Source organism: Desmodus rotundus, chromosome 3 (assembly GCF_022682495.2).
Source record: "Desmodus rotundus isolate HL8 chromosome 3, HLdesRot8A.1, whole genome shotgun sequence".
NCBI lineage: Eukaryota > Metazoa > Chordata > Mammalia > Chiroptera > Phyllostomidae > Desmodus > Desmodus rotundus.
In genome coordinates, this window is record NC_071389.1 from 184493402 (window position 1) to 184521157 (window position 27756).

The 27756-nt window shown below is 38.4% G+C and overlaps 1 protein-coding gene across 5 annotated transcripts in view; it reads left to right on the forward strand.

Moving 5' to 3' along the window:
• The first annotated feature begins 138 nt into the window (after nt 1-138).
• Nucleotides 139-27756, forward strand: part of APAF1 (apoptotic peptidase activating factor 1) — a 66417-nt gene continuing 38799 nt past the window's right edge. Inside the window, exons 1-15 of one of the 5 annotated variants that reach the window (XM_053921931.2) lie at nt 367-585; nt 699-737; nt 2731-2909; nt 3267-3456; nt 4112-4309; nt 13166-13349; nt 15222-15334; nt 15437-15568; nt 16770-17008; nt 17409-17576; nt 18264-18395; nt 21001-21114; nt 21542-21726; nt 25720-25846; nt 26798-26923. In XM_053921931.2, the coding sequence (XP_053777906.1) occupies nt 2772-2909; nt 3267-3456; nt 4112-4309; nt 13166-13349; nt 15222-15334; nt 15437-15568; nt 16770-17008; nt 17409-17576; nt 18264-18395; nt 21001-21114; nt 21542-21726; nt 25720-25846; nt 26798-26923 (2046 nt within the window). In that variant the 5' untranslated portion in view covers nt 367-585; nt 699-737; nt 2731-2771. The other 4 variants (XR_006653806.2, XM_024579394.4, XM_045186813.3 and 1 more) reach the window with 4 other exon arrangements.

Sequence of the window (27756 nt, forward strand, 5' to 3'; positions counted from 1 at the left end):
GGGGACGGGGCAGCGCTCGCCACGCCCAGAACTCGGCGCGCCCCCTTGTCTCAGCCACGCCCCCGCCGTGAGGTGGGGCGCGGGACGCATTTGCGCACGCGGGCACGAGTCGGAGCGAGAGCGCGCGCGGCGGTAGCCACCCTTAGCGGGGCTCCGGGTGTGTTTATTTGCATGCGCGGGCGCGCACCGTCCAGCAGGGCGGGCTCCGCGGAATTTGACTTCTCCGCGGTCCTAAGCCGAAGAGGGGGCGGCGTGAAGTCAGCACGGATGCTTCATACCTGGGCTGCAGAGGTGAGGGAGGAGTTTGGGTCGTCACCTCCCCGCGGGGACTTAAAGCAGCCGTGGTAGCGTCGGGAGCTGCATCGGACTCCCCGGGTGCAGCTGCCGCCAGAGGGAAGGAGGGACTGTTTGAGTGGCCCTCCTTTCTTTGTGTCTGGGGTGGGGTTCACCGAGAGGGCGGCCCAGGGGCCAGGCCTCACCTCGGCGCCTCGGAACTGTGTTATCTGCCCGCAGAGGTCACGCCTACCTGTCCGCGGGTCGGAGGTCCCTGGGAGTCTCCGGGTACCTTGGGCTGCGGAAGCCCAGGTGAGGCACCTGGGAGACTTGGACTTGTCCCGGGGCTGTGCCCCAAGTCCTGCTGCCTTTCGGAAGTGCCCCTTACCCACTCCCAAATTTGATTTCGAAGTCTGTCCTCACAGGGCTGCTTATCCCAGTAAGATCTTGGTGCGAAGGTTTGGGTAAGTTTGCGCCTCTTTTTTCTCCCCGAGCTGGTTCTTTGGTGGTTCTGTACCGATTTCAGGGACTCAGAATTGGGGGACAAGCTACCTCCTCTACCAGGAAGAGAAATTATCTAAAGAGGAAGTAGTTGACTATTAACGGTTTTCCTGGGTGAAATTGCCATTCTTCAGAAAGAAAAATAGATTTTACATCTCTGAAGATTTTCGACTTTGCATTTTGATGTGGTTACAAAAGATGGGACACTGAGAATTTGTTCCGGGTATTTCAGTTTGTGCGCTTTAAAACTTAAGTATTTTTAATAGGGCTAGGCAAAGTTGGAAATTAGTTTCAGATTGTCAGAGTTCAGAGTGTCTATTTGGTAGGCAATTGGATATAATTTGAAAAATTCATTTGTTTTGTCAAATTGAGTTTTTTATTACTAAAAATTAAGGGATGTTGTATGTGTAAATTGGGATATAAAAACGTTATTAACATTGAAAAAATTTTATGACTGTCATTCTAATCATAACTTTTTCTTTTTTCAGTTTCATGTCAGGGCAGGGCATTCTGTGAACCTCGGCAAACATAGGCAAATGCTTTACTTCCCTATGTTTCCAAGTGTCATGTTTGGTGGCATTTAAAAAATATATAGTCATTATTGACGCGTAATGATTATTGCTCTTTTTCTGTGCAATTTAAATTTCTTGTGCTTATCTCTGTTTTTGCACTTAGACATCACATTTTAATGATCTCTTTATTTTTTTCCCTACTAGATTGTAAATTCCATCAGGGATATGATTTAATCTTCTCTGTCAGGGCTTGGCACATAGGAGAGGCTCAAATGTTCATTGAATGAATAAATTAATAAACACACTTACACACTCCTTTTAATAAATACATTGGATAGAGTTCTGTTACTGTTTTAAAAACTTGCAAACATTCTGATCTGGGTTGTATATCCATGGAAAAATTTGCGTTCTCTTTGAAATACAGTTGGTAGAAACTTAGAGTATTACACTGTAAAGAATATGATTCTTTCTTTGTGGTCTCTTAATCCAAGAAGTGACACCAGAGGGTATTTCCTGTTGCTTTGTCATTCTTAGCAGCTCGCCTGAAACATTAGTGGAGTGAGCATATGAGAAATGTGTTTACCGTTGAAGATGTAGATCTGATGTAGACCTTGAGTGAGAACTAATACTCAGTATCAACAACGTTCTATTTAGTCTTATGTTGAATAAAGAAAACAAGTTTTTAAACATTAGGACTTAAGTATGACTATTGTTTATAAGTTTTATAAAAGTTTTTTATTGTAAAGGTGATAATGTGTTTCGAAAGAAATTAAGACACTATAGAACAGTACGTAAAATAGATGGGGGAAAAAGCCTTCAAGTCTTGCTACTTAGAAGTAACCCAAACATTTTGTTGGACAAACTTCTAAAGATCACCCTGTGTGTCTACTTATTGCCAGTACATCTTTTGTGCTGTATATGGGATCATATTTCCAATTTTTTCAATCAGCAATGTGACATTAGCATCTTTCCGTGTCAGTTCATGGAGGTGTGTTTTATTTCGAATGGGTATATAATATTCCATCTTGTATACATACCCATTTTTTAAGCCATAGTCAAATAGTGGGCAGTTTGGTTGTTTTCGTTTTTCTTTCTCACCTAAGCACTCTGTTACCACTTTTTTGTGGATGTTTTTTGCTTGTACCTGTGAATGTTTCCCCAGGGTAAATTCCTAGAAGTGACATTGCTGGGTTAAAGAGAATGCTGACTTTAAACACTTTTGTATCCCATACTGCCGTCCAAGAAAGTTGCATCCATTTTGTACTCATCTCAAGTAATGCATAGGAATACCCATTTTCTCACGCCTTTGAAGGCATTGAGTTTTGTCCATTTAAAAAAACCTTCACAAAAAAAATTTTTTTAAAAAATATTTCCTGATTACCAGTGAGGTATACATCTTTTGTATCTTTGTTGGCCTGACATATATTTTGGTGTTTGCCTGTAGCTCATGGTTAACAGCTCAGCGAAAGAAACATTTGAGGGAGGATGGATGCAAAAGCTCGAAATTGTTTGCTTCAACACAGAGAAGCCCTGGAAAAGGACATCAAAACATCCTACATAATGGATCACATGATTAGTGACGGAGTTTTAACGCCCTCAGAGGAGGAAAAAGTAAAAAATGAGGTAAAGCCCTCTGAAGCAGTCTGTGCTTCCTTTCAAATTTTTAGAACTTACGCCTTGGTTGGTTGGTTGGTTGGATCGGTGGAGTGTTGTCCTATACGCCAAAAGGTTGTGGGTTTCGTTCTGGTTGAGTGTGTGATCCCTGTTGAAATGCATACGGGAGGCAGCCTTTCAATATTTCCCTCACGTTGATGTTTCTCTCTCTCCCCCTCTCCTCTTTCTCTAAAAGTCAATAAACATATCCTCGTGTGAGGATTAAAAAATTTTTGTCTTTGAATTTATTTCAGAATTTGCGTGGTCTCTACTAATTTGTTGCAAACATACTGTTTGTATTATACTAAACTACTATTTTTTTTTTAGCCTACTCAACAGCATCGAGCAGCATTGCTAATTAAAATGATACTTAAAAAAGATAATTATTCCTACATATCATTCTACAATGCTTTACTACACGAAGGGTATAAAGATCTTGCCGTCCTTCTCCATGGTGGCCTTCCTGTCCTCTCTTCTTCCAATGGCAAAGATTCAGTTGGTGGAATAACTTCATATGGTTTGTATGCATAATACTTCTATCAAATTGCGATCGCCGTGGCTACATTGCTGCAGTTTTGTCTTATTCTCGAAGGAGTCTGCGGAAGGCACTGAGCAGTTCACTAAAGAATGCATGTGAAACAATTGTGTTTTCCAATCTGAATAGTTTTATTTGCTTCTGTATTAACTCAATTCTTATTGCCCAGTGAGCTATCTACTACTGAGGTAATAATAGATATATCCTAATTTTTAGTGATAATAAGACAATATATGGGCCTTTATTTAAGTTCCTCAATTCTGTGTTTATCAAGTTTATGCATAGGAAAGAATAAAAACCTTTAGAAATCTAAGTTCTTGAAAGGAATTCGTATTCCTCCCTTTATATTCTCCTTCCCAGACTTTAATATGAGAGAAAGAGATTGGAGTCAGAGAAGAGTAGGGTACCGGGAGATACAGACGGAGATTTCCATTGTCTGTAGTCATCTTGGAAGGCATAGGTTTGCGTTTAGTTGGCTTTTTTTCCTGAGAAATCAGCTGAAGTTAGTATGCTAGCCACATTTTCTTCTCTTGGAAATTCTGAAGCCAAGGCCTCTCAGCCTGATTCTCTTCGGTTATGATATTATTTGAGTAAGCATTGCGGAGTTTTATTCATACTCGTTTTGTTTTGGTCTCAGTGAGAACAGTCCTGTGTGAAGGAGGAGTACCACAGAGGCCAGTTGTTTTTGTTACTAGGAAGAAGCTGGTGAATGCAATTCAGCAGAAGCTCTTCAAACTGAATGGTGAACCAGGATGGGTCACTGTATATGGAATGGCAGGTTGTGGGAAGTCTGTATTAGCTGCAGAAGCTGTTAGAGATCATGTCTTCTTAGAAGGTAAGTTTTGATTACCATATGTTGCTGCCTAAGGAGATATTCTTTAGGCATTGTATTAGTTCCCTGTTGCTGTTGTGGCAAGTTACCAAAAATTTGGTGGCGTAAAATAACACAGATTTGCCCTGGCTGGTGTGGATTGAGTACCATCCTGCGAACCAAAGCGTCACCAGTTTGATTCCCAGTCAGGGTATATGCCTGGGTTGTGGGCCAGGTCCCCCGTAGGGGGCACACAAGAGGCAACCACACATTGTTGTTTCTCTCTCTTCCCCCTCCTTTCCCCTCTCTCTAAAAATAAATAAATAAAATATTTAAAAAAAAATAACACAAATTTATTTTCCTATAGTTCTGGAGGTCAGAAGTCCAAAATAAATCTTACTCACTAATTTCAAGGCATTGGCAGGACTGAGTTTCCTCTGGAGGCTCCGGGGAGAATTCTTTTCCTTGCAGCTTCTAGAGGTGGCCTGCATTCCTTGACTCATGGTCCCTGCCTCCATCTTCAAAGCTAGCAGTGCATAGCATCTGCAGATCTTTCTCCTTCTCGCTGATCTTTGTGTCTCTCGTCACATCTTCTCTGACTCTGACCTTCTTGCCTCCCTCTTATTAAGGCCCTTATGATTATATTACCACAAGGATAATCTGAGATAGTCTCATCTCAAAATCCTTAATTTAATTGCACCTGCAAAATCCCTTTTGCCGTGGAAGGTGACATTTACAAAATCTGTGAAATGGGACCTGGACGTCTTTGAGGGGCTATTATTCTGCCTACCATAGGTATAATGAAATTTGAAATTTATTTTCAGCCTAGCCTGTCACAGTGTGACTTGGCTAGCCAGGCAGGTAAATTCATATGTTATCAGATGGTACTTATTATTACTGGAATTAAACTAGTTCCCTTGTATCTTAATAAGTGAACGGATTGTGGAGTTGAACAAAGATCTTGAAAGGTTATATCCCTGCCTTTTAGGCAGTAGAGACTCAGATCTTCCTGTAAGTTGAGTTGCTGTTTTGGCATAGAGTGCTGTGGGGAAGGAGATTCTTGGAAACTCAGTTCCATGAATTCCATTTCTGTAATTAATTTTATTAGTTGCTTGTCCTTAAAAATAAAAATCTTTAGTAATTTGTCTATTTTATGGTAAGCCCCAAGAAAAAGAAAAATGGGGAGTTGACTATAGCAACCGATAGGTTTTTGTAGGGTGGGTTTTACAGAGTCATTCAGTATCTGGTGATTGACATTTCTTGTTTCAGGTATTCACGTAGTCGGTAAATGTTGGCGAGCCTCTCGTGGGGCTCCAGCACCACCATGGGCACTGGGGATCCAAAAGGAAGGCGCAGTCTGTGCACCTCAGGAATTCACTCATATTCTAGCAGGGGAGACAGATATGTAAACAAATTATGATATATGTGATAAACTGAACAGCAGAAACAAGTATAAGGTACAAAGTTAGAACAAAGAAAGGAAGCGTTATGTCTCTAGGGAAAGAGGGTGGACAGGATAGGTTTCTTAAATGAGATGACTTAAAAAATTTTTTTTCATTATCACCTGAGGATGTTTTTTCATTGCTTTTAGAGAGAGGATGGAAGAGAGATAGGGAGAGAGAAACATCAGTGTGAGAGGGAAGCATCAATAGGTTGCTTCCCACATGCCCCTGGACCTCGGATCGTTCATACCAGGACTGGGCATTGAACCGCAACCTAGGTGTGTGCCCTGACTGGGAATCGAACCTGCAACCTTTCAGTTAGGGGACAGTGCTCTGAAAAACAGCCATACTGGCTAGGGCTAAATGAGATGACATTTTAGCTCGAGTTGGGAGGAAGAATAGAAGATTGCCAGGCAGACTAGGTAGGGATGGGAGACTAGGGTAGGTGGGAAGGGGAAGGTCATACTGTGTGGAAGAGGATTCAGGGCATTTGACAGGCTACTCCTGACCTTAATGAGTCTGGTAGGTTCTCAGGGTACTTGTCAGGAAGAGTTGTATAGTTCCCTCAGTCTTTGGTCTCCTCCAGTCATTAGTGAGGTCTACGGGAATTTAAGGACAGTTCCTGACTTCGAGTCGTTAATGACTTTTTTATTTATAATACGTAAGTAGCTGTTAGTACCCTTTATGATGAGATAACAGGATGAATGGAATGCATATTAAACCTCTAAGAGACTTGGAAAGGTGGAGGCTAGGGCACATCTGTTGTACACAAGTGGCTTTGTTTATACTGCAAGCCGTTGTCAGCAGTATTGGTCTTACTCTTGTTGGAAGCTGCCCAGTTCCTAAAGCCTGGTTTCCCCCTCTGTTATTATAGAGACGTTTTCTCAGACTCAGCTCTATACAGATCTCAGGGATTTATTTTTATTTATTTATTTTTACCTCTACTGCAAAGTTGATCACTAAGGATATTTCAGGGTGAAATTGGTTTTAGTTACTTTAGTATAAATGGGTTTTTCTTTCAATGTTATGATGAATTTCCGATAAAATATACATTTATAATGTACTGATTTAGAGTTAAAAGTGTGCCCCTCAACTCAGTTTAAATTATTTTCAATTATTAGGGTATACTATATGTATATATTTTCTATCTTTTAAAAAATTATATTTTATTGATTATGTTATTACAGTTTTCCCAATTTTCCCACCTTTATCCCCCCTCCACCCCTCAACCCACCAACCTCCCCTCCACCCTTAGTTCATATCCATGGGTTCTACGTACAAGTTCTTTGAGTTCATTTAAAAAATATTTTTTAGACAGAAGGAAAGGGAGGGAGAAAGACAGGTGGAAAAATATTAATGTGAGAGAGAAACATTGATCAGTTGTCTCTCATATGCTCCCTGACCAGGAACCAAATCTGTACGGACGCATGTGCCCTGACTGGGAATCTAACCAGCAAACTTTTGCTCTGTGGGATGTGCAACCGAGTCACACTAGGTCACACTGGTCAGGGTTATTGGGGTGAAATTTTTAAAAATATTTATTTATTGTTTTTAGACAGAAGGGAAGGGAGGGAGAAAGAGAAAGAAAGATCAATGTGTGGTTGCATACCACATCACCCTGCACCGGGGACCTGGCCTGCAATCCAGGCATGTGCCCTGACTGGGAATCGAACTGGTGACCCTTTGGTTCGCAGGCCAGTGCTCAATCCACTGAGCCACACCAGCCAGGGTTATTAGGGTGAATTTTTACTTTTAGCGGTTACAGTGACCAACAACTTGTGGAATTAATTGCTCAGGAATCATATTGTGTTCTTGGAATAGATTTTAACCATTTTGTTTTGAGAAAATGTCAGTGATTGTAGCAATTTTCTGGTGCATAGGGAGCTTAATTCATATTCCTCATATGCTTTTATGAGATCTTAAGTACAGAGGATTGCGTTAATCATATTTTTTAGTTCACAGTCCTTGCCATATTAGGTCTGTATAAGGCTTGGCTTCTTGCTGTGTGTATTTTCTTAAAAAAATCTCCCATTCTCATTTCCCTTTCACTCCTCCAAGGAAAAACATTCCTCCTATGTGTCTCCTCTACATAACTGCAATAATACATCATTTCTGACACCACAGGTGTGAATTTTCTCCACATCCAGCAATTCTTTAACACCAGCTGGGTGTCCTATGATTTAAACTCCATTCAGACACTATCTGGAGATAGCATCAGATCCCACTGGTTAAGGGTTCAGTCTCACAAGACTGCCCCTGCCCCTGGCCCACTTTAGATGCTAGGCACAATTCCAGATCATTACCTGTGCTTCTGACCAGAGGTTCCCTCTTCTTGGATTTGATTTTTTTTTTTTTAAGATTTTATTTATTTATTTTTAGAGAGAGAGGAAGGGAGGGAGAAAGAGTGGGGGAAAAAACACCTCTGTGCAAGAGATACATCGATCGGTTGCCTCTTGCAAGCCCACAGTCAGGGACCTGGCCTGCAAACCCAGGCACATGCCCTGACTGGGAATCGAACCTGTGACCTTTTGGTTCGCAGACTGGCACTCAATCTACTGAGCCACATCAGCCAGCGCAGGTTTGATTAATTTGCTACAGCTGCTCGCAATACTCAGAAAAACATTTCACTTACTAGATCACTGGTTTATTATAAAAGGATATAACTCAGGAATAGCCAGATGAAAGTGAGCATAGTGACAAAATATGTGGGAAGGGTGTGGAGCTTCCATGGCCTCTCTGGGTGAGCTACTCTCTCCACGCCTCCTTGTGGTCACCAGCCTAGAAACTCTCAGAACCCCACCCTTGTGGGGTTTTATGGAGGCCTCATTTCATAGCCATGATTGATTAAATCATTGGTCATTGGGGATTGAACTCATTCTCCAGCCTCTCTCCCCGAGGTTTTAAAGAAGCTTTCTCCAGAGTCTGTCTCCTATTTGCTCCTGTCCTTCCCAAGGTTTCCTGGATGCTATTAGATTATTAATTGCTACCAGGATAAACCTCTTGTGAAAGTAGGATGGGGTTAATTTTCTCTGAATAAGGGCAATATTTCTTCTGATTAAGTTTGTCTGAGTGAATTACAGAAATCATTTGAGACTAAATTGCTCCCTCTTGTGCCCATAGTCAAAATGTTTAGATTCTTCCTGAAATGTGGAATTAATGCTTCAGTATTTAATTGCCATTTGGTGGTGGCAGGATTTTTGCAGATCAGTAAGTCATTTGGTCTGTCTTTATTTTTAAAGCTAGTAATGTTCTATTTACTTTTTTGCATATGTTTATAATGTTCTCGTTTACCAGTTTAAATTTAGGAGAGAAAGACTTTATTTAGGTAATAGGTACTTAAATTTAAATCTAAAGAGTTTACTAGCTAAGTATATCAAGATACTTTCTTTGCCTTGTCTTTAATCCTGGAATGATTCAAAAAAAATTTTTAAATAGAAAGCGTGAGTTAAAAAATAAAAAGAACCTTAGGAGCAACAGGTAGTTTAAAATTTTGTTTTAAATGGTACAGTTCTAAGACTTTCATTTAAAAAGAAAATAAAATTCTTTTCACTTGCCCTTCTCCCCTTTCTCCTAAATTCTTCACCACAGATACAATGGTTAACAGTTGAGAGTGAATTGCTCCAAACTTTTTCCAGTGCACTTACAAACATGTACACCCACAGACCACAGTTCCAACACTAGGTGGAGCCAGAAACTGAAACAGAAATCAGGGATTTTCTGCTTTGTAACTGTTGACTCACAGTGAAGGAAGCCTAAGGGAATTCACCTTAGTTATCAGAGTTCTCTGTCTCTTGGTCATGCGTTATTTTTTAGATTTTCTCATGCAGTTACTACTCAGTACTTTGCCAAATTCTGATCTAGGTCTCCTCCCTTGTTTCCAGCCTTTCTGCTATTCCCTGTAGACATCCCCCTCTGTGACCAGGAAACTCTTCGATGTTATCAACCCCTACTTTCAATGCTTACCTTTTTGTCTTACTGAAACTGGGCAGTTCCCTGAGGATACCACCTTTTCCATAGCCTTCGGCACTGGTGTGACAACTTTTTAAATTTATATCCCACAGGAAATGGGAAGATGTTGTTCTTGTTCTGTGTTGCCTCATTCAAACTATTAATACTCTTTCTTCAGCTAATTGTTTGTCCTTTGAAGCTCATTTCTTTAATCTTTCCCAGGTATGTACTCTCATTCATTCATAATTGGAGTTTTTTTAAATTTTATTTTTAGTGTAGAAAAGGTCAGAGCTCATTTTTTTTTACAATTTTTAAATTTTATTTTTATTTATTTTTAGAGACAGGGGAAGGAAGGGAAAAAGAGAGGGAGAAATACATTGATTGGTTGCCTCTCACACCCCCAAATGGGGACTTGGCACGCAATCCAGGCATGTGCCCTAACTGGGGATCGAACTGGTGACCTCTCCGTTCACAGGCTGGCAGCGCTGAATCCACTAAGCTGTACCAGTCAGGGCTGGAGTTCTTAATTATAAACTTAAGCCCTTCTTTTTTTGGCCCACTCAGTAATTTTAATATCTCAGTGAATGAGTCATCTAAAATCTTGGCCTCTCATTTCCTTAACTTCTTTATCTTCAGTGGCGTTTTCTTCACTACCCTTCAGCCATATGTTTCCCTGGACCTTGGCCTGAACCCTGGTCCTTGGCCGTACCAGAAGGGAAACCACTTTTGAAATCTTGATATAAACATTCTATTCTACGCTTTGCCTACCTCTACCTATTCTGTTCTTCAAGTCCACTACTGCAGTTTTCTGACCTATCAAGAACTACCCATTGATTCCATAATATCCTTATTATTTATCCTATCAGTCTCCTCCTAGGCTTGGATCTAGATTTTTATTGCCCACATTCGGTTGTTCCTTAGCACGTACTCTTGGCCCTTAGGTTCTCTCCTTATCTTGGATGAAAGCTGATTCCTTCTTTATGTTAGGAGATGGAGTAGGTATTCGTTCTTACCTCCTGTTGCTCATCCAGATCATTACTTGCTGCTTTTTGCTGGAGCAAATCACCCAGCTGAGTTTCAATTTGTATTCCTGGTTATAAACCTTGGCAGTTTTATTGGGTTTACTTAGTGGATGTGTAACCATTGCATTGGGGTTTGTTGGGTGTAATCAGAAAACAGTTTAACTGTTTTCCCTCATTGCCCATTCAGAACTCTTCTCTGGGACTGATTCTTTGACTGACCTTGTACAGGTTCAGCATCCCCAGGTAACTTTAGATTTTTAAAAAATTTCATTTTGCCCAGACCAGGTAGCTCGGTTGGTTAGAGTGTTGCCCAAATGTGCCAAGGTTGTGGGTTCAATCCCGGTCAGGGCACATACAAGAAGCAACCAATGAATGCATAAGTAAGTGGAACAACAAATTGATGTATCTTTCTCTCTCTCTCTTCCTCTAAAATCAGTATATTTAAAAAAGTTTAATTTCAATGATTAGAATGTCAAGTCCTATTTAATACTCCAAACTTTCTTTATATATGAAGTTCTACCCTTCCTCAGTTGAGCCTGCCTCAGGCTTTGGAAACCTGTAGGGGAAGAGGCCGTGCAGATGGACGTTGCCGGCGGTCCCTAGCTGTTTCCTGTTGCAAACAGCGCTGCTGTGAAGATCCTTGTGGCGGAAGAACAGTTTGGAAGCTGAGCACTGAGGCTCGGGTTTTGAAATCCCATCTCTGCTTAATTAGCTGTGTAACTGTAGACAAATTACTCAACCTTTCTATACCTCCGTTTCCTCATCTGTAAAGTGGGGGATGACAATAGTGTCTGCTTGCTAGTCTGCTGTGAAGAATCAGTGTAGATTAATGTGTAGAACTATTAGCATAGTGCTCAAAAATATGTCATAAGTACATCTTCGTGCATATATACAAATAATTCTTTTGGATGATTAAGTTTTTAAAATGATTTCTTTTTGTACTTAATTATTTCTTTTTTTAAAAAAAAGATTTTATTTATTTATTTTTAGAGAGAGGAAAAGGGAGGGAGAAAGAGAGCGAGGGAAACATCAATGCGTGGTTGCCTGTTGCGTGCCCCCTACTGGGGACCTGGCCCACGAACCAGGCATGTGCCCTGTCTGGGAATCAAACTGGCAACCTTTCAGTTCATAGGCCAGCACTCAATCTGCTGAGCCACACTAGCCAGGGCAGTACTTAATTATTTTTGAATACTGGTAAATAAATTGCCTTTGGTATAATATAACTCATTTATCTTTGTATCTATTTTTTGCTTTTTCTTATGCTTTTATGATTATATAATGTAAATCTTTATGATTGATGCCACTGGTATGATCTAATGTTGCCATCCACCATATTTTACACATAGGGGCCCCTCTTACATTTTTTTCTATCTCTGGGGAGCTGATTTAGTATAGTCTGTGAAGGCTTAAGATTTTTACCTCCTGACACAGTGCTCGTTAGTTCAGAGCTTAATGTGTGTAAGGTGCTCTCAGATCCCTATCACTACGAAGTCTCTTATGGCCCTTTGCAGTTCACATAGCAAATTCACATATTCGATACCATTAATTTCTCAGAGTAACTCTAAAATAGGTAGGGTAAACAGTCATATTCCAGTATAATAGGTGAAACTGAGTCTGTGTGCTCTGCCAAAGATTACACAGCTAGAAGCAGTAGAGGCAGACTTGAACCTAACTTCTTACTTGAAGTCTCTGTGCACGAATCATACGAGAGAGTAACTTGTTTCTAGACATCGTGGTTCTCAGTCAGAGGTGATTTCGCCCCTCTCCCCCAGCTGACATTGGCCATGTCTGGAGACACTTCTGGTCATCATAACTGGGGAGGGGGAATGCTCCTGGAATCTAGTGGGTAGAAGCCAGGGAGGCTGTTAAACATCCTACAGCGCGCAGGACACTCTCACAGCAACGAGTTAGTTGTCTGGGCTGGAACGTCCAGAGTGCTTAGGTTGAGAAACTGTGCTCTAAGTGATGATTGATGACATAGGGCAAAGATTATGAAATTTTGTTCAGTAAGATTTTTACTGATAAAAACCATATTTACTCCAAACCTCAATTTCTTAGATTCAGGCTGTAAAGCTCAGTAATACCCTACAAGTAAAAATTTTTTTTTTAAAAAGGTTTTATTTATTTATTTTCAGAGAGAGGGAAAGGGAAGGGGAAAGAAAGGGAGGGAAACATCAATGTGTGAGAGGTGCATTAATTGGTTGCCTCTCACACGCCCCCACCTGGGGAGCTGGCCTGCAACCCAGGCATGTGCCCTGACTGGGAATTGACCTGGTGACCTTTGGTTCGCAGGCTGGCACTCAGTCCACTGAGCCACACCAGCCAGGGTGTAAAATTTATGCCCTTAATCAAAAGAAGTGGAAGATGTGATGGGATTGAAGATTGAAACAGATCTGCTGCTTATTAGTAAAGTCTTTGAAAGAAGGACTCCTGTTCAAAAGCCTTGAGTTTATTTTTTTCTTCACCAGATTGTTTCCCAGGTGGTGTGCATTGGATTTCGGTTGGGAAACAAGACAAATCTGGGCTTCTGATGAAACTACAGAACCTTTGTACACGGTTGGATCAGGATGAGAGTTTCTCCCAGAGGCTTCCACTTAATATTGAAGAGGCTAAAGACCGTCTCCGTATCCTGATGCTGCGCAAACACCCAAGGTACAGGTGGTCCAATTTAGTTGGCGTATGAAGTCCCAGTGAGCCCTAACTTCTGACACCTTGAGAGCATCATACTGATACCTTTTCTCACTGTCCAGTAGAGGGTGTAAGAACACCGTTGCATTCCTGCTGTTTTCTCTCTCCACTGGCCTAAAACTACTGCTTTTCTCTTTGTCTCCTACCTACCACGTCATCTCTTATGTACCATTGTGGGCTCTTAAGAAATATTTCTTAAGTAGGTGAGTAGTCTTTGCTAGAAAATGCAAGCTGTTACCTTAAATCCATTGTTTCTAATGGATTAACATCAAACAAGAGACAGATTAAATGTAGGCAACTGGTAAAAGAGTCAGGAAGGGTTTTTTATTTAATGGGTTCCTTCTATTGTGTTGTCTTAGTTTTGGGGTATACATGTAATTCTTCTATTTCCATGTATTTTGAGTTTGTTTTGTTTGTTTATTTCATTAATTCATTCAACAAATACCAATATAATTCTGTGCCAGGCACTGTTACCAGCTGTTTCACAATTTCCACTAAGCCAGAAGGGAGACAGCAGCTTAGTTGCTGCTTGTGTTAAGGGTGTAATCGTGGATTCAGTCAATACTTCGATTTCCACGATCTAGTGGCCATTGTTTTCATTCGCTCGTTTAAGTAGTATTGGGTGTGGGGCCTGGGTCAGTGCTGCAAGCACAATGATGAATAAAGCGTTCCTTGGGAGCGTGACAGTAAATTGGGCAAGAGTTAGATGATCCCACTGCTGTTCCTGATGATTGGTACGGGGATTCATATCAGAACACTGAGGGAGGAATACTTTTTGGGAAAAGTCTCCTTTAGATGATTATGATGGGTGCTCACTATAGAGGGAAGCTCCCTTTTCTCTGATGTTTTTCTCCAAACCCCTTCATCATCTCCCCTTCCCTGGGGTAGTCACTGGTATCCATTTTCCTGGAGGAAATAGAATTGCAACCACTAACCATTCTCCTTTTTCTTGCTCAGTAACTTCTCCCTAAGCCTACTTCCCTTCTTTGCAAAATGAAAGCGATTTCTGTTTAGGAAAATATTGTAATCACTCTCAGATGTATCAGACCATGGCTTATAATGCCAGTCATTTTTGGTTTATACGTTTGCAATTTTCCAAACTGTGTATGTGCCTACAGTCTTTTTTTTGTAGTGTTCAGAGTCATGTGGCATTCAGGTGAAAACACTAGTGTGTAATTATGCTATCAGGTTTTAGTTGTGTTTCTTTCTCATTTGTTCTGGTGAGTTTTAAAAAGTTTTTGGAGAGACCAGTCAGGAATTGGCACAGAGATTTTTTTTTTTTCATTATTTATAAACTGATTTCTTGGATGGAAAACACCCCACGAGGGTATCAAACGAAAAGTAATCTTGCCAGTGCATTCTATTAGATAGGAATGTATGAAATTGCTAGTTTTGTAGGTAAATACGGTTAAAATCCTCACCGTTCTATGATTCATTGTAATGCTAACCTCAGCCCAGTTCTCATTTGGTTGTGGTGCTTAATGACTGAATTGGAAAAAAGTCTCATTACGTGGATAGGCTCCAGGTAGCTGATTTCTGATACTTACAGCCCTCTTTTACAGGTCCTTTAGCTTTCATATGCATTGGTTTCAGGTGGGAGGGATGCTTATTCTTTTTCCTTTTTTGGCTCAATATACAGGGGTGGGCAAAAGTAGGTTTACAGCTAGCTGAGCATATGTGACAACTATAAACCTACTTTTGCCCATCCCTGTATTGTGAAATGGATATAGCAAAGAAAAGAGGAAATTTAAAAAAAACAGCGGCGGCATTCTCTTTTATTTTAAAGGAGGCTTAAAATAAATATCATTAGTGACTCAATACAGTTCTTTTAATTAGGTCTCTGTTGATCTTGGATGATGTTTGGGATCCTTGGGTGTTAAAAGCTTTTGACAACCAGTGTCAGATTCTTCTTACAACCAGAGACAAGAGTGTTACAGATTCAGTAATGGGTAAGGATTGTTAATTTACTTGTTAGTACCTTTATGTTTTAATTCGGCTACATTTAAGTATATGGCATACCAAAGTACTTACTATGTCTTGTGATTTTGCAGGTCCGAAATATGTAGTTCCTGTGGAGAGTGGCTTAGGAAAAGAAAAAGGACTTGAAATTTTATCCCTTTTTGTTAATATGAAGAAATCAGATTTGCCAGAACAAGCTCATAGTATTATAAAAGAATGTAAAGGTATAGTTATTTATTTTGTGTGTGAGGGGGTTATAGAGATGTTAATTTATCCTGTTGTAAGTTAAGAATATGACAGTTTAGCACATGAACATCCAAAAACTTTGCTAGAATATTTAGTATTTTAGGTTTTTCTCTGATACCCTAAGTGTATAATAATATTTTGGTATTAATTCATTAAGATAGTATCAAATGAACCCCCCACCATGTTAGCATGAAGACATGACCTCTGTCTGCGGTCAAAGAATAAAAGATGTAGTGATAGTTTTAAATTTTTTTGGTCGGGATTCTATAAAAATAGCATTCTAATTTGATAAGTAAAAGCTCTTTTGTCTTAATTTGCATTTTTTTACTAGTGAAGATAAACTTTACTTATTTATTTAATTTTTGCATTTTGAGACATTATCCTTGACTCACTTTCCTTTTGTGGTATAAGTATCTTTAATTGACTTTTAAGTACTCTATTGAAGCTGTTAGCCATTTTTCATGTTTTTTCAAATATTTTCCCCCAGTTTTTGCCTGCTTTTAAATTTCATATGTAGTCTTTTTGAAATACAGAAATTTAAACTTTTATGCAGTCAAATCTATTAGCATTTAAGACTACTTTTTCCATTGTTGTTAATTAATGGAAATACCTTCTTTTTTTCCTTTCTGCTATCAAGTAGATACTTGGTTTTGAGTTAATTGTCTTTAAAAAAAAATCTTAAACTTAGAAAAAATGCTTAATTTGTATTCATTATAAAGCTGATGCATATCTGTACTATAAAGAAAAAATAGAAACTATTCATAATCTGATAATTATTAGTATCATGACAGTTATTTCTTCCAGTCTTCTAGGACATATAAAACTTTGGGAAAAATATTGAGATTATAATGTGGTATACATAATTTAAAATCTTGTCCTTTTCATACAAGTCTTGACCATTTCCCATGCCATTAAATATCTTCTGAAAAAAAATTTACCAATGGCATAATATTGTGATATACATTAATCCAGTCATTTCTGTTATCGTTTAAGATTTTTCATTATTTTAAATAATTCTGTGATGAATATCCTTAAATGAAATATTTCTTATTTCTAATGATTTCCTTAAAGTGAATATTCTAAGGCTTTGGGAACCATGCAGCAATAAATTGATTCTTAACTTAGTGGTAATTCTGAAAGGAGACAATGTTAACACATTGACTTTGTTTGGTTTTTTAGGTTCTCCTCTTGTAGTGTCTTTAATTGGTGCTCTTTTACGTGACTTTCCCAACCGCTGGGAGTACTACCTCAGGCAACTTCAGAATAAGCAGTTTAAGAGGATAAGGAAATCTTCATCTTATGATTATGAGGCCCTGGATGAAGCCATGTCTATAAGTGTGGACATGCTCAGAGAAGAGATCAAAGATTACTACACAGATCTCTCCATCTTTCAGAAGGATGTTAAGGTGCCTACAAAGGTAATAGGAGGACCAACAATCCTCTTCCCTGGCTATTTATGGCGTGTAACCTTTAATAGGGTGCCAAGAATATTGTTGCGGAGGGTACGGGAACGATAAGACCTATGTGACTGAGGTGGGGGGATGGAAGGCCCCACTGCTCTCAGTCTCCATCAAGGGCTCGATGTTGAACTGGGGACCAGTTCCCTGTTTCTCAGTGGCTCCAGTGAAGCTGGAGCAGCATCTGACTTCTTTCTCTCTTTCTCTTTTCTACCTTGGGGGATGATTGAGCTCCTGCTTATGAAATAGAGGTTCTTATTCAGGGCTTTGAGATGTGATTTTTTTGGTGTGTGTGAACACCTTGTCTGCAGTCCTGGTCAGTGTACTTCTGTGGCACATTAAATGCACATTAAATTCCTAGGTGTTATGTGTTCTCTGGGACATGGAAACTGAAGAAGTTGAAGACATACTGCAGGAGTTTGTTAATAAGTCTCTCTTATTCTGTGACCGGAACGGAAAATCATTTAGGTATTATTTGCATGATCTTCAAGTAGATTTCCTTACAGAGAAGAACCGCACCCAGCTTCAGGTACTTGTACCTCTGTACATTCTCTCTCTCTTTTTTACAAAACCCTTTATTTTGAAATTAATTTTAGACACAGAAAAGTTGCAGAATAGTACAGTTTCTATGCCTATACCCTTTACCTAGCTCCCCCCAGTGTCAACATCGTACGTAACTACAGTGTGACTAATCTACAGAACTTGACATCTGCCAGCTTTCCCACTGGTGTCCTTTTTGTGGTCCAAATCCAGTTCAGGATTCCATCTTGCATACACTTGTCATGTTGCCCTAGTTTCCTCAACTCTGTGAAAATTCCTCAGCTTTCATTATCTCTCATGGTCACTTTTGAGGAGTCCTAGCTGGTTATTTTGTACAATGTCCCTTAGTTTGGGTTTACCTGCTATTTTTCTCCTGACCAGATCAAAGTTATATATGTTTGTCAAGAATACCACAGAAATAATGTTGTGTTCTTCTTGGTGCATCATATCAGGGTGTCGATACATATTATCAGTGATGTTACCATTGATCACTTGGTTAAAGTGGTATCGAGCATTATAGTGACTGTAAAGTTGCTATTTTTCCCTTTTGTAATTAATACGTATGTTGTGGAGAGATTCTGTGTACATTCTTAAATAGCTTTGGAAGCTGCAGCTACTGTAATGTTTAGGTTATGAAATTGTTCCTCTCCTCTGAAGTGTATCACTTGGGTTCCAGGATCTACATAAGAAGATGATCACTCAATTCCAGAGACATCGCCAGCCACATACCCTTTCATTAGATCAGGAGGACTGCATGTACTGGTACAACTACCTGGCCTATCACATGGCCAGTGCCAATATGCAGAAAGTAAGATGACCCATTTAAAAATTAACTCGTTTTACCTCACTTTTATTTAGTCCTGTTCAGAAATTTTTGTTAGTCAAAATAGAATTATAGCCTATGTATTTTTGGTTTTGTTACTATTTTTACTTGCAGTGATTTAAAAGATACCTTAGTAACTGCAGTAAATGAACCACCTGAAGACTCACTCTGTTCTTACCAGTAGCTTTCCTTTATAGGGGGTGTGAGTTTGTTTTTGAGTCTAGAGAGGAACCGGAGGGTGGGAAAGTATATTCATTCATTCAACAAGTATTTATTGAGTGCTTGTTATGTACTGGTATTGTTATTCATTATGAGGATACCCTACAGCCACGAAGTCCCTTCTGTCCTTGAGGTTACGTTTTGTGGGGGAGACTGACAATGGACAAACAAATTTACACTATGCGAGGGGGTAGTAAGTGCTCAGAAGAAGAAAAAGGCATGGAAGGAGAAAGAAAGTGATGTATGGGAGTAGAATCATGATTTGCTGAGGGATTTGATGTGCAGTATAAGAGAAGAGTCAAAGATGACCTCAGGCTTGTGCGGTGGAAGGATTAGAGTTGCTGTCGGTGGGTAAAACAAGTATTTTTTTGGGACGGGGAGAAAGTTAGGAACTCATTTTGAATATATTAAGTCTGATATACATATTAAAACATTTAACTGGAAATACTGACATTTAGTTGGATATATAAATCTAGATTTGGAGATTAGGGACTAAAGATGACATTTGGGAATTATTAGCACATAGATGATATTTGAAGTCATAACTACCAATTACTAGAAATGTTAAAATTTTGGAAAACTGTAGTACTTTGAATAATTTTTCTATACTTAGGTACATTATTTCTTGGTTACAAAAATGGTGTTGTAGCCTGTTTAATAATATACTTTATGTTTAATAATCTGTATTGGAATGAAGGTATTTCAATAAATATCAGTGCCCTAATTTATTTAACCAAACTGTAATTGTTGAATATTTAGGTTGTTTTTAGTCTTTTTGCCTTATGACGCTGTAATGAATATTCTTGGTTATCTTTGCACTTATATTATTTCCTTTGAAAATTCCTTGAAGTGGAATTAATGGGTCCATGCTTTAAAAAAAAACAAATAGAAAAACCCAAACTTTTGATATGTATGATAGTGTGGCAGGATTCAGTTTCTTCTCACTTTTTAAGTCTTTTATATCCTGATGATTAAAGATAATGATTTATTTCCATTGGGCAAATTTAGAAAAACTAAAGGAAGGAAATGAGGATCACAATTAGCAGTAGCTAATGCTTTTGTGGATACTTTTCTAGATCATTTTGTTGCTCCTACATGCACACTCATCCCCTAAAACCAAAATGGGATCATAATACCATTGAAATAGTCTTATATCTTGTTTTTTATCCATTTAATGGTATTTCATGGTCATCTTTTTATGTCAGTTTACGTAGGGCAACATAATTTTTAAAGCTGCATACTGTTTCATTGTGTAGCTCCATTATGATTTATCAGTTGGTTAGGAACAATGAGATTGCTTAAACACACTCATCTGGTTATTTTCTTAGGACTCATGTTTGTAAGTGTAGTTTCTGGGTCAAATGGTGTGTGCAGTTGGAATTTTAATACAGACTGTCAGGCTGTCCCCCAGAAGGGTTGCTTTGATTCGCGTCACTACCAGTATGAGAGTGTTCATTTCCTCTGATTCCAGCCAATATTCTTATCACGCCTTTTAGTCTTTAAAAATCTGATATTAAAAAATAGTAAATCTTATTTTTCACTTCGATTACTGGTGAGGTTTTTGGCCATTTGTACTTTTTATTTTGTGAATTGGTTCTTATCCACTGCCTTTACCTATTTTTATGTTGGGGTAATACCTTCCTATTTTTTAAAGAATTTTCTATAAAAATGAATAGTATTATTCATTTTTATTGTATTAATATTATCATATATCATATCTGTTATAAATTTTTTCCTGGTTTCTTTTTTGCCTTAAATTTTATTTAGATTGTTTTTTACTATTTTGAAGATTTTAGTTGTTATGTTGTTTAATGCACCACTATTTTTCTTTCTTTTGTTTTTCTTTAAAGATTTTATTTATTTTTAGAGAGAAGGGAAGGAAGAGAGAAAGAGAGGGAGAGAAATATCGATGTGCAAGAGATACATTGATTGGTTGCCTCTTGTATGCCCTTAACTGGGGACCTGGCAGGCAACCCAGGCATGTGCCCTGACTAGGAATCAAACCAGAGACCTTTTGGTTTTCAGGCTGGTACTTAATCCACTGAGCTACACCAGCCAGGGCTATTTTTATTTTGTATTTTGCTTTGGTGTCTTGTTACAAACATTTCCTTCACCTCAGGCATACAGAAATACCTTAACTTCTAGAATTTTTTGAAGTTATCGATATTATACTTAAGTCTTTAATCCAACTAAAATTTACTTTGAGCTAAGGTGTGAGGTCCATTTTATGTTGCTTTGGAACTATTTATATGTTCCTTCTTGTCCTTAGATTTGAGGTATCTGCTAAGTTTCTCCCAGTAGTGATGGTAGACTTAAAATATTTTGATCTCTTTAACAGTCCTGATCTTATTTATTTATTTATTTTAAAAAGGAACTTCGTGCTTTAATGTTTTCCCTGGATTGGATTAGAGCAAAAACAGAACTCGTGGGCCCTGCTCATCTGATTCATGAATTTGTGGAGTACCGGCATATACTGGATGAAAAGGTACATATTCATCTGAAAAATAAGTCCTGCGAGGACATGCATTTATTTCTAGGTTTAATGGGATGAGCAGAAGGGGTAAAGAGAGATGATTTTCTTATTTTGACCTTTGATTATTCTAATTATTTTGTTTCCTTAGCCTACTGGGAATGTGAATAGGATTGAAGTTTGAAAGTTGAAGTAAAGTATTCAAATATTTTCTTTAAAAGAATGTGTTAATAAAGTAATACTTTGATAATGAGATCTTTATCCTCTGTTTAAAGTTTGAAGAGGGTCATTCTATATTTGTTACCTAAATGGTTGGTTATTCAATTTTAGCTCAGAGAGAGAATATCTCATTTAAGCCTTTAAAGTAGCAAGATCACAGAAACAGAAAAATGTCAGATCTTGACTCTGGTTATGTTTCTAAGAGGTTTTAGTTTGTTCATAGGATTGTGCAGTCTGTGAGAATTTCCAGGAGTTTCTATCTTTAAATGGACATCTTCTTGGACGACAACCATTTCCTAATATTGTACAGCTGGGTCTCTGTGAACCGGAAGCTTCAGAAGTGTATCAGCAGGCTAAGCTGCAGGCCAAGCGGGAGGTCGATAATGGAATGCGCTACCTGGAGTGGATGTAAGTAGGTTAGGAGGGACCAAAGGGAGCGGTGTTCCAACTGTATCATTATTTCTTCGGGTGGTGAATGAGTTCACTCCAGGAAGATTTAGCTATAGTTCTTTGGAAAAGGCTAGAACTTTTAATAAGCGTGCTTTCTTATCAAAAAGTTCCGGAGAAGTAAGCATGGGGGAAATATACATGTTCCAAGAGTCCATAGAAAATAGATGATTGCCTATATGGCATTTTGATTAATCATTCTAAATATTAACACCAAGTGCTTTACTTACTGTAATACAGCAAGTGGTGAAGAGCGTGGCCTTTGAAGCCACAAACCTGTATTTGAGACTCGTTTCTAAAACCTAACAGTTTTATGATTTTGAACAAGTTACAGGTTCCTCTCCTTTCTCATACATAAAATAGAGATAACAGTCCTTTGAGGTAAGTACTGTTTTTGTGAAGATTAAATGAGAAATTGGATAAAAGCAATTAGTACTTTGTCTTGCACATGGCCCTCATTAAACTTCCCCTGAATTCTGATTCTTCCAACTCCTAAAAGAGGCCATCCAGTTTTGCTTTTACCTTAATCTTATCAATTACTAAAAGGAAAGCTAAGCTACCATCTTTTTAATTGCCTGTTATATACAATAGGCTGACATGTTACTCATTTTATCTTCAAAACAACCTTGTAAGGTAAATATTATTTGCCCTGTTTTACACATGAGAAAATTGAGGCACAGAGAGGTTGAAACTTGATTAAGCTCATGTGGCTTACTGAAAGGGATTTAAACCCTGGGTCAGTGTAGCTTTATTTCCCACGCTCTTACTGTATGCCATGCTACTCTTTTTTTTTTTTTTTCCCTTTTTCTCCACCTCTTCCCCCACCCCCCTGCCCCGGTGTTACTCTTTTGATTTTTTTAAAAAGATTTTATTTATTTTAGGAGAGAGGCAAAGGGAGGGAGATAAAGAGGGAGAGAAAAACATCAAGCTGCAAGAGATATGTCCATCCATTTGCCTTTTGTAATCCCCTGACTGGGGACCTGGCCCGCAACCCAGGCATGTGCCCTGACTGGGAATCAAACCAGTGACCTTTCGGTTCATAGACCAGTGCTCAATCCACTGACCCACACCACCCAGGGCCCCCAGTCTACTCTTACAGATGGAAATAATAAGTGAGAATGGTTGTCTTTTCACAAGTACAACTTATATCGGAATTGAACTTTAGGCTGATGTCAGGATCTCTAAAGCTCTGTCTCTCCCTTTTGAAATAAGTCAGGTCGCTACCACTGATTCACCTTATTTAGTTCACTTCACCAAATGTTTGAATTTCTCTAATGTGCCTAAGCATTATTACTAAGTGCTAAGGCTCCTTTTCGCTCAATCCCTCCACCCTTTCCTTTTTTAAAAAAGACTTTATTTATTTATTTTTAGAGACGGGAAGGGAGGGAGAAAGAGAGGAAGAGAAACATCGATGTGAGAGAGAGACATCAATTAGTTGCCTCTTGTATGGGCCCCAACCAGGACCAAACCCACAACCCAAGCTTGTGTTCTGAATCGAACGGTCGACCCTTTGCTTTGCGGGATGAAACCCAACCAAACTGAACCACACTGGTCAGGGCAAGGAAAGAGTTTCTTAAAAAACTTTTATTTAAAGTTAAAATTTAATTTTTTAAATTTTAATTTCAAAATAATCCATGTTCCTGATTTTTAAAAAATCAGATAATATTAGAGGAATGTAAAATGAAAAGTAGAAGACTACTCAGCTTATCTCATCTTCCCACTTCCCAGAGTTACCATATTTTTTATACTATTACACACCCCCCCACCAAATTTGGGAGGAAAATGGGGGTGCATCTTATAGTCCAAATGTAGCTTACGTGGCTCGCTGTGGGGGTGGTGCGGCGGTGGAGTGGGTTTTTTTCCTGTTTTCCTCCTCTAAAACCTAGGTGTGTCTTATGGTTCGGTGCATCTTATAGTCTGAAAAATACGGTAACCACTCTGAACACTTTCTGGGGAAGAGGTTTTACTTTCCCTGGAAGCAGCCCCCTAACTCATTGAGGCTAAGTTAGGTCTATCTATGTTCTAGAATACATGCTGACCCCATATGATAGCATTGTCTCCTTTTATGGTGATTCTCTGTTTACTTGCTTGTGTCCTATAATAGTCCATGAGTTCTGAAATACAGAATTGTTTGGAGGTTAAAATAACAGGCTGGCTCTAGACCGCCTGGGCTTGAATCCCACTTCTGATACTTACTGTTTGTGTGTAACTAGGGAAAGTTACTCAGCTTCTCTCACCTAATGTACTATATCATCGCATTGTTGTGAGGGTTTAATGAGATTGTGTGTGTATACAAACGTGCACATGTATGTCGTGTGCCTAGACCAGTACCTAGATCATAGGAGGTGCTCAAAAAATACTAGTTGTTGTTATTAAGAATGGCACTTTGCATATTGCCTGGCCCATATCGTTAGTATTCTCTAGAAATTTGTGGAAGATTGACTGAATTCATGTTTTAGTTAGTGGCTGAAATAGAATATTATACTTGATTTGATAGTAAATGGGCATAGTTTTCTAAGTTATTGTTTATTATTTTTACTTTTTTATGTTGCTTATTTTTTTCCCATTCTATCACAACTTCAGTCCGAGATTGTCTTTCATAGAATAGGCATTCATAGCTGTATTTTTTAAATTGGGTTTGACCAAGTCATATTCAAAGAATGCTTTTTTTCCAAACCTGGAAAGCCTTTTTATTTTTTTAAGAAAGGTTTAGGTTGGTATAAGCTTAATTTAACCGAGTTTCAACTTTGAAAGAAATTATATTTTCATGAATTCATTTGTCCTTTAATACATTTTGGGCATCTACTATGTGCCCATCATTGATAGGTCACTTTCTGAGTTTTGTTTGGGGAATTGAGTAGATAGGTCAAGGGGAAAGAAAGAGTAGTCTCTTAATCTAATTCTCTCACCTTTGCTAGTAACTTGTTTTTCTTCCAGGCTTTTATCACTCTAGTTCTTATATTACAGTTCTTTGTTTTATCACTTCCAGTAAAGTGTAACACCTTCCAGGCAAGGGCTAAGTCTGATTTACCATTGTGTTTCCTTTTTCTGTTCTGCCTTACGGGTGGGTAGTTTTTTTAAAGAATAACAGCGTTGACATCTGTATGTGCCGGCACTGTTGAAAGCAGGTATCGTTACTCCTATTTTACACACGAGGAAAGAAAACTTACTAGGCCAAGTCATTTGCTTACGTTTATACACCTAATAAGTAGTAGAAGTAAGGTTGCTTTGTACGTTTATCTGATTCCTAACCTTTGACTCTTTAAATTAAGCACAATACCATTTAATATATTTACTTGTACTCAACGTGACCGACTCTGAAAATCTGACACTGTTCGATACTTTTCTCTTTTTAAGTATACCTTATGTTCCTTTACCCTTTAGCCCATGAGAAATAATAAAATCTTTATACCTGTGGGACAGTTAATATTCAGTAGATTAAGTTCCAAAGAAAATTAACATTGCTTTAGTTTTTTCTCCTTATCTGAATAATTGTAGTTAAGAAGAACAGTTGTAAAGTATATCATCGTAATGGTGGGTGTGGTGTCATACTTGAGTTAGCAAATGAGCTTCCTTTTGCTGCCTTCCTTTTTAAAAAATAGGGAGTTTTTTGAGGGTATCCTTACATAACATTTTTTCTGCACACATTATTAAAGTATCAAAGGAAAAATACAAAGTGAATGTATTTGATTAACTAGATTCCTTCCAACTCAGTGACATTTATGACACATGACAGGTTGCTCGATAGAGGGTAGCACTTTTCTTAAAATGCCGATTTTGTTACATAATGCTTTTTTTCTTTATGTGATCTGTGCTGTCATTTACGCATTGGCAATTTAAGAATTTTTTATTTCGGGGAATATAACTAAGTTAAAAGACAGTTTATTACTGAAAGGAAAGAATTGCTTTTACTCTCATTCACTGGGTTTCTGTTCATTTTTTCCTTGTCCTTAGAAACAAAAAAACCATCAAGAATCTGTCCCGCTTGGTCGTCCGCCCCCACACAGATACTGTTTACCATGCTTGCTTTTCTGCGGATGGTCACAGAATAGCTTCTTGTGGAGCCGATAAAACCTTACAGGTAAAATCTCTCTCGTGAGAAAAATTGAAAAGGACATGTACCCAATACTGTGCATATTAGAATATATTTAAATCCTAAAGGTCAAGTAAATTGCACATTAGAAATAGAGAAATCCAAATCTCTTGAACATTTTATGAAGGCTTTCTCTAGAGATTTTAAAGATACAGTTGTGTGTTTTCATAATTCTAAACTTGCCAGGCGACATAGAAGTGCCTTTCACCCTGCCAGTCGGTTAGCATCGCCCCTGTGCCAGCTGAAGGTAATGAGGAAACGGCAATTGTCGAAAGACCTGGGACTTCCTAGCTCCGTGAACAGGGCTCTGACTGAAGAACAGTAATTAAAATACCTACTGTATTACCAGCTCAGCATGGATTTCTGACAGTAAATGGAATTGGGCTAGGTTATTTCCTAAGGTGCTTGAAGGAATTTCCTGTAAGTTCTCGTTTGCTTTCAGAAAATATGAATGAGTGCTTTTCTTTAAACTTGTGCTCTAACTTGATTTTGAAGGTAATCAGGACCAAGTTAATTAAAACTGTTATAAGTAGGCTAGCTTTAGTCCTTGAAAGACTATGACTCTAACCCTTATTTCTGTCTGTGTGCTTTATTACTGACTTTATTAATCTTGGCCCTTTGAGCCCCAGAAAGAAATCAGATTCCATGAAATATTTTCTGTTTGATTATTGAGAATTTGCCAAACTACTCTCAAGAACTGAAGCTATACTCTGTTAGTTCTTTTTATTAATATTATAAAATTTAATAGTGGATAGTTCTGTATTTATGTTAAAGCATATGAATTGCAACAAATTCTGATTTTTTGGAGTGGTTTTGTCAAGGTTCACTTCTGTTGCAAAATAACAGTCGTTAAGATCTTTTAAGGAAAGATTTTTTATTGAGTAATGGTTTATGGTTAAGTGGCATATAGTAACAAAGATTTTATTGTTGTTTGTGTAGGTGTTCAAAGCTGAAACAGGAGAGAAACTTCTAGAAATCAAAGCTCATGAAGATGAAGTGCTTTGCTGTGCATTCTCCGCAGATGACAAATTTATAGCAACCTGCTCAGGGGATAAAAAAGTGAAGGTGGGGAAACATTTTCCTCTTGAGTCGTAATCACTACAGAATTTGTTTTCTTTTTCCATAATGGAGGGACTGAGGTAAATAGAGTTAAAGGGTGTTTACCTGTTGATCCACTAACTTAGGCAAATCAGTTTTTCTCCATTATAAAATAATACTGTCTGAAAATTCCTTGTTTTTAAGCCCCAGCAAAAATACCTAGGTTGATTAGTCTGAGATATTTACCAGGCAGCTGGAAAAAACGATTACAAATTAATAAATTTGCCTGCCATCTGCTGACTGGTTTGTGGGTTAAACATCAGTTGAAACCTTTGAGTGCACTGTGATTGGAAGTGTTGCTGCACAAAATTATTATCTGACATTGGATTCTATTGTAAATATATAATTTAAGAAATGGAACCCGATTTTTTACCTTTATGAACTGGCTTATATTCAGTGCAAAACCAGATGGATGGACAAATTAATAATTAATTAGGTTACTAGTCTAAAAAGTAAATGGAGAAAAAAATATAGGGTAATTTTTTTAAAAGATTTTGTTTATTTATTTTTAGACAGAGGGGAAGGGAGGGAGAAAGAGAGGGAGAGAAACATCAATGTGTGGTTGCCTCTCATGTGCCCCCTACTGGGGACCTCACTCACAACCCAGGCATGTGCCCTGACTGGGAATCCAACCAGCGACCCTTTGGTTTGTAGGCGGGTGCTCAATCCACTGAGCCACACCAGCCAGGGCAATATAGGGTAATTTTTATCTTTGTTAATTTTCCTTTCTTATCTTTTGTCCCTAAATTTGGCTTTTAGCCAGAGCATTTATGCAGAATTTAAGAGAAACTGAAGTCCAG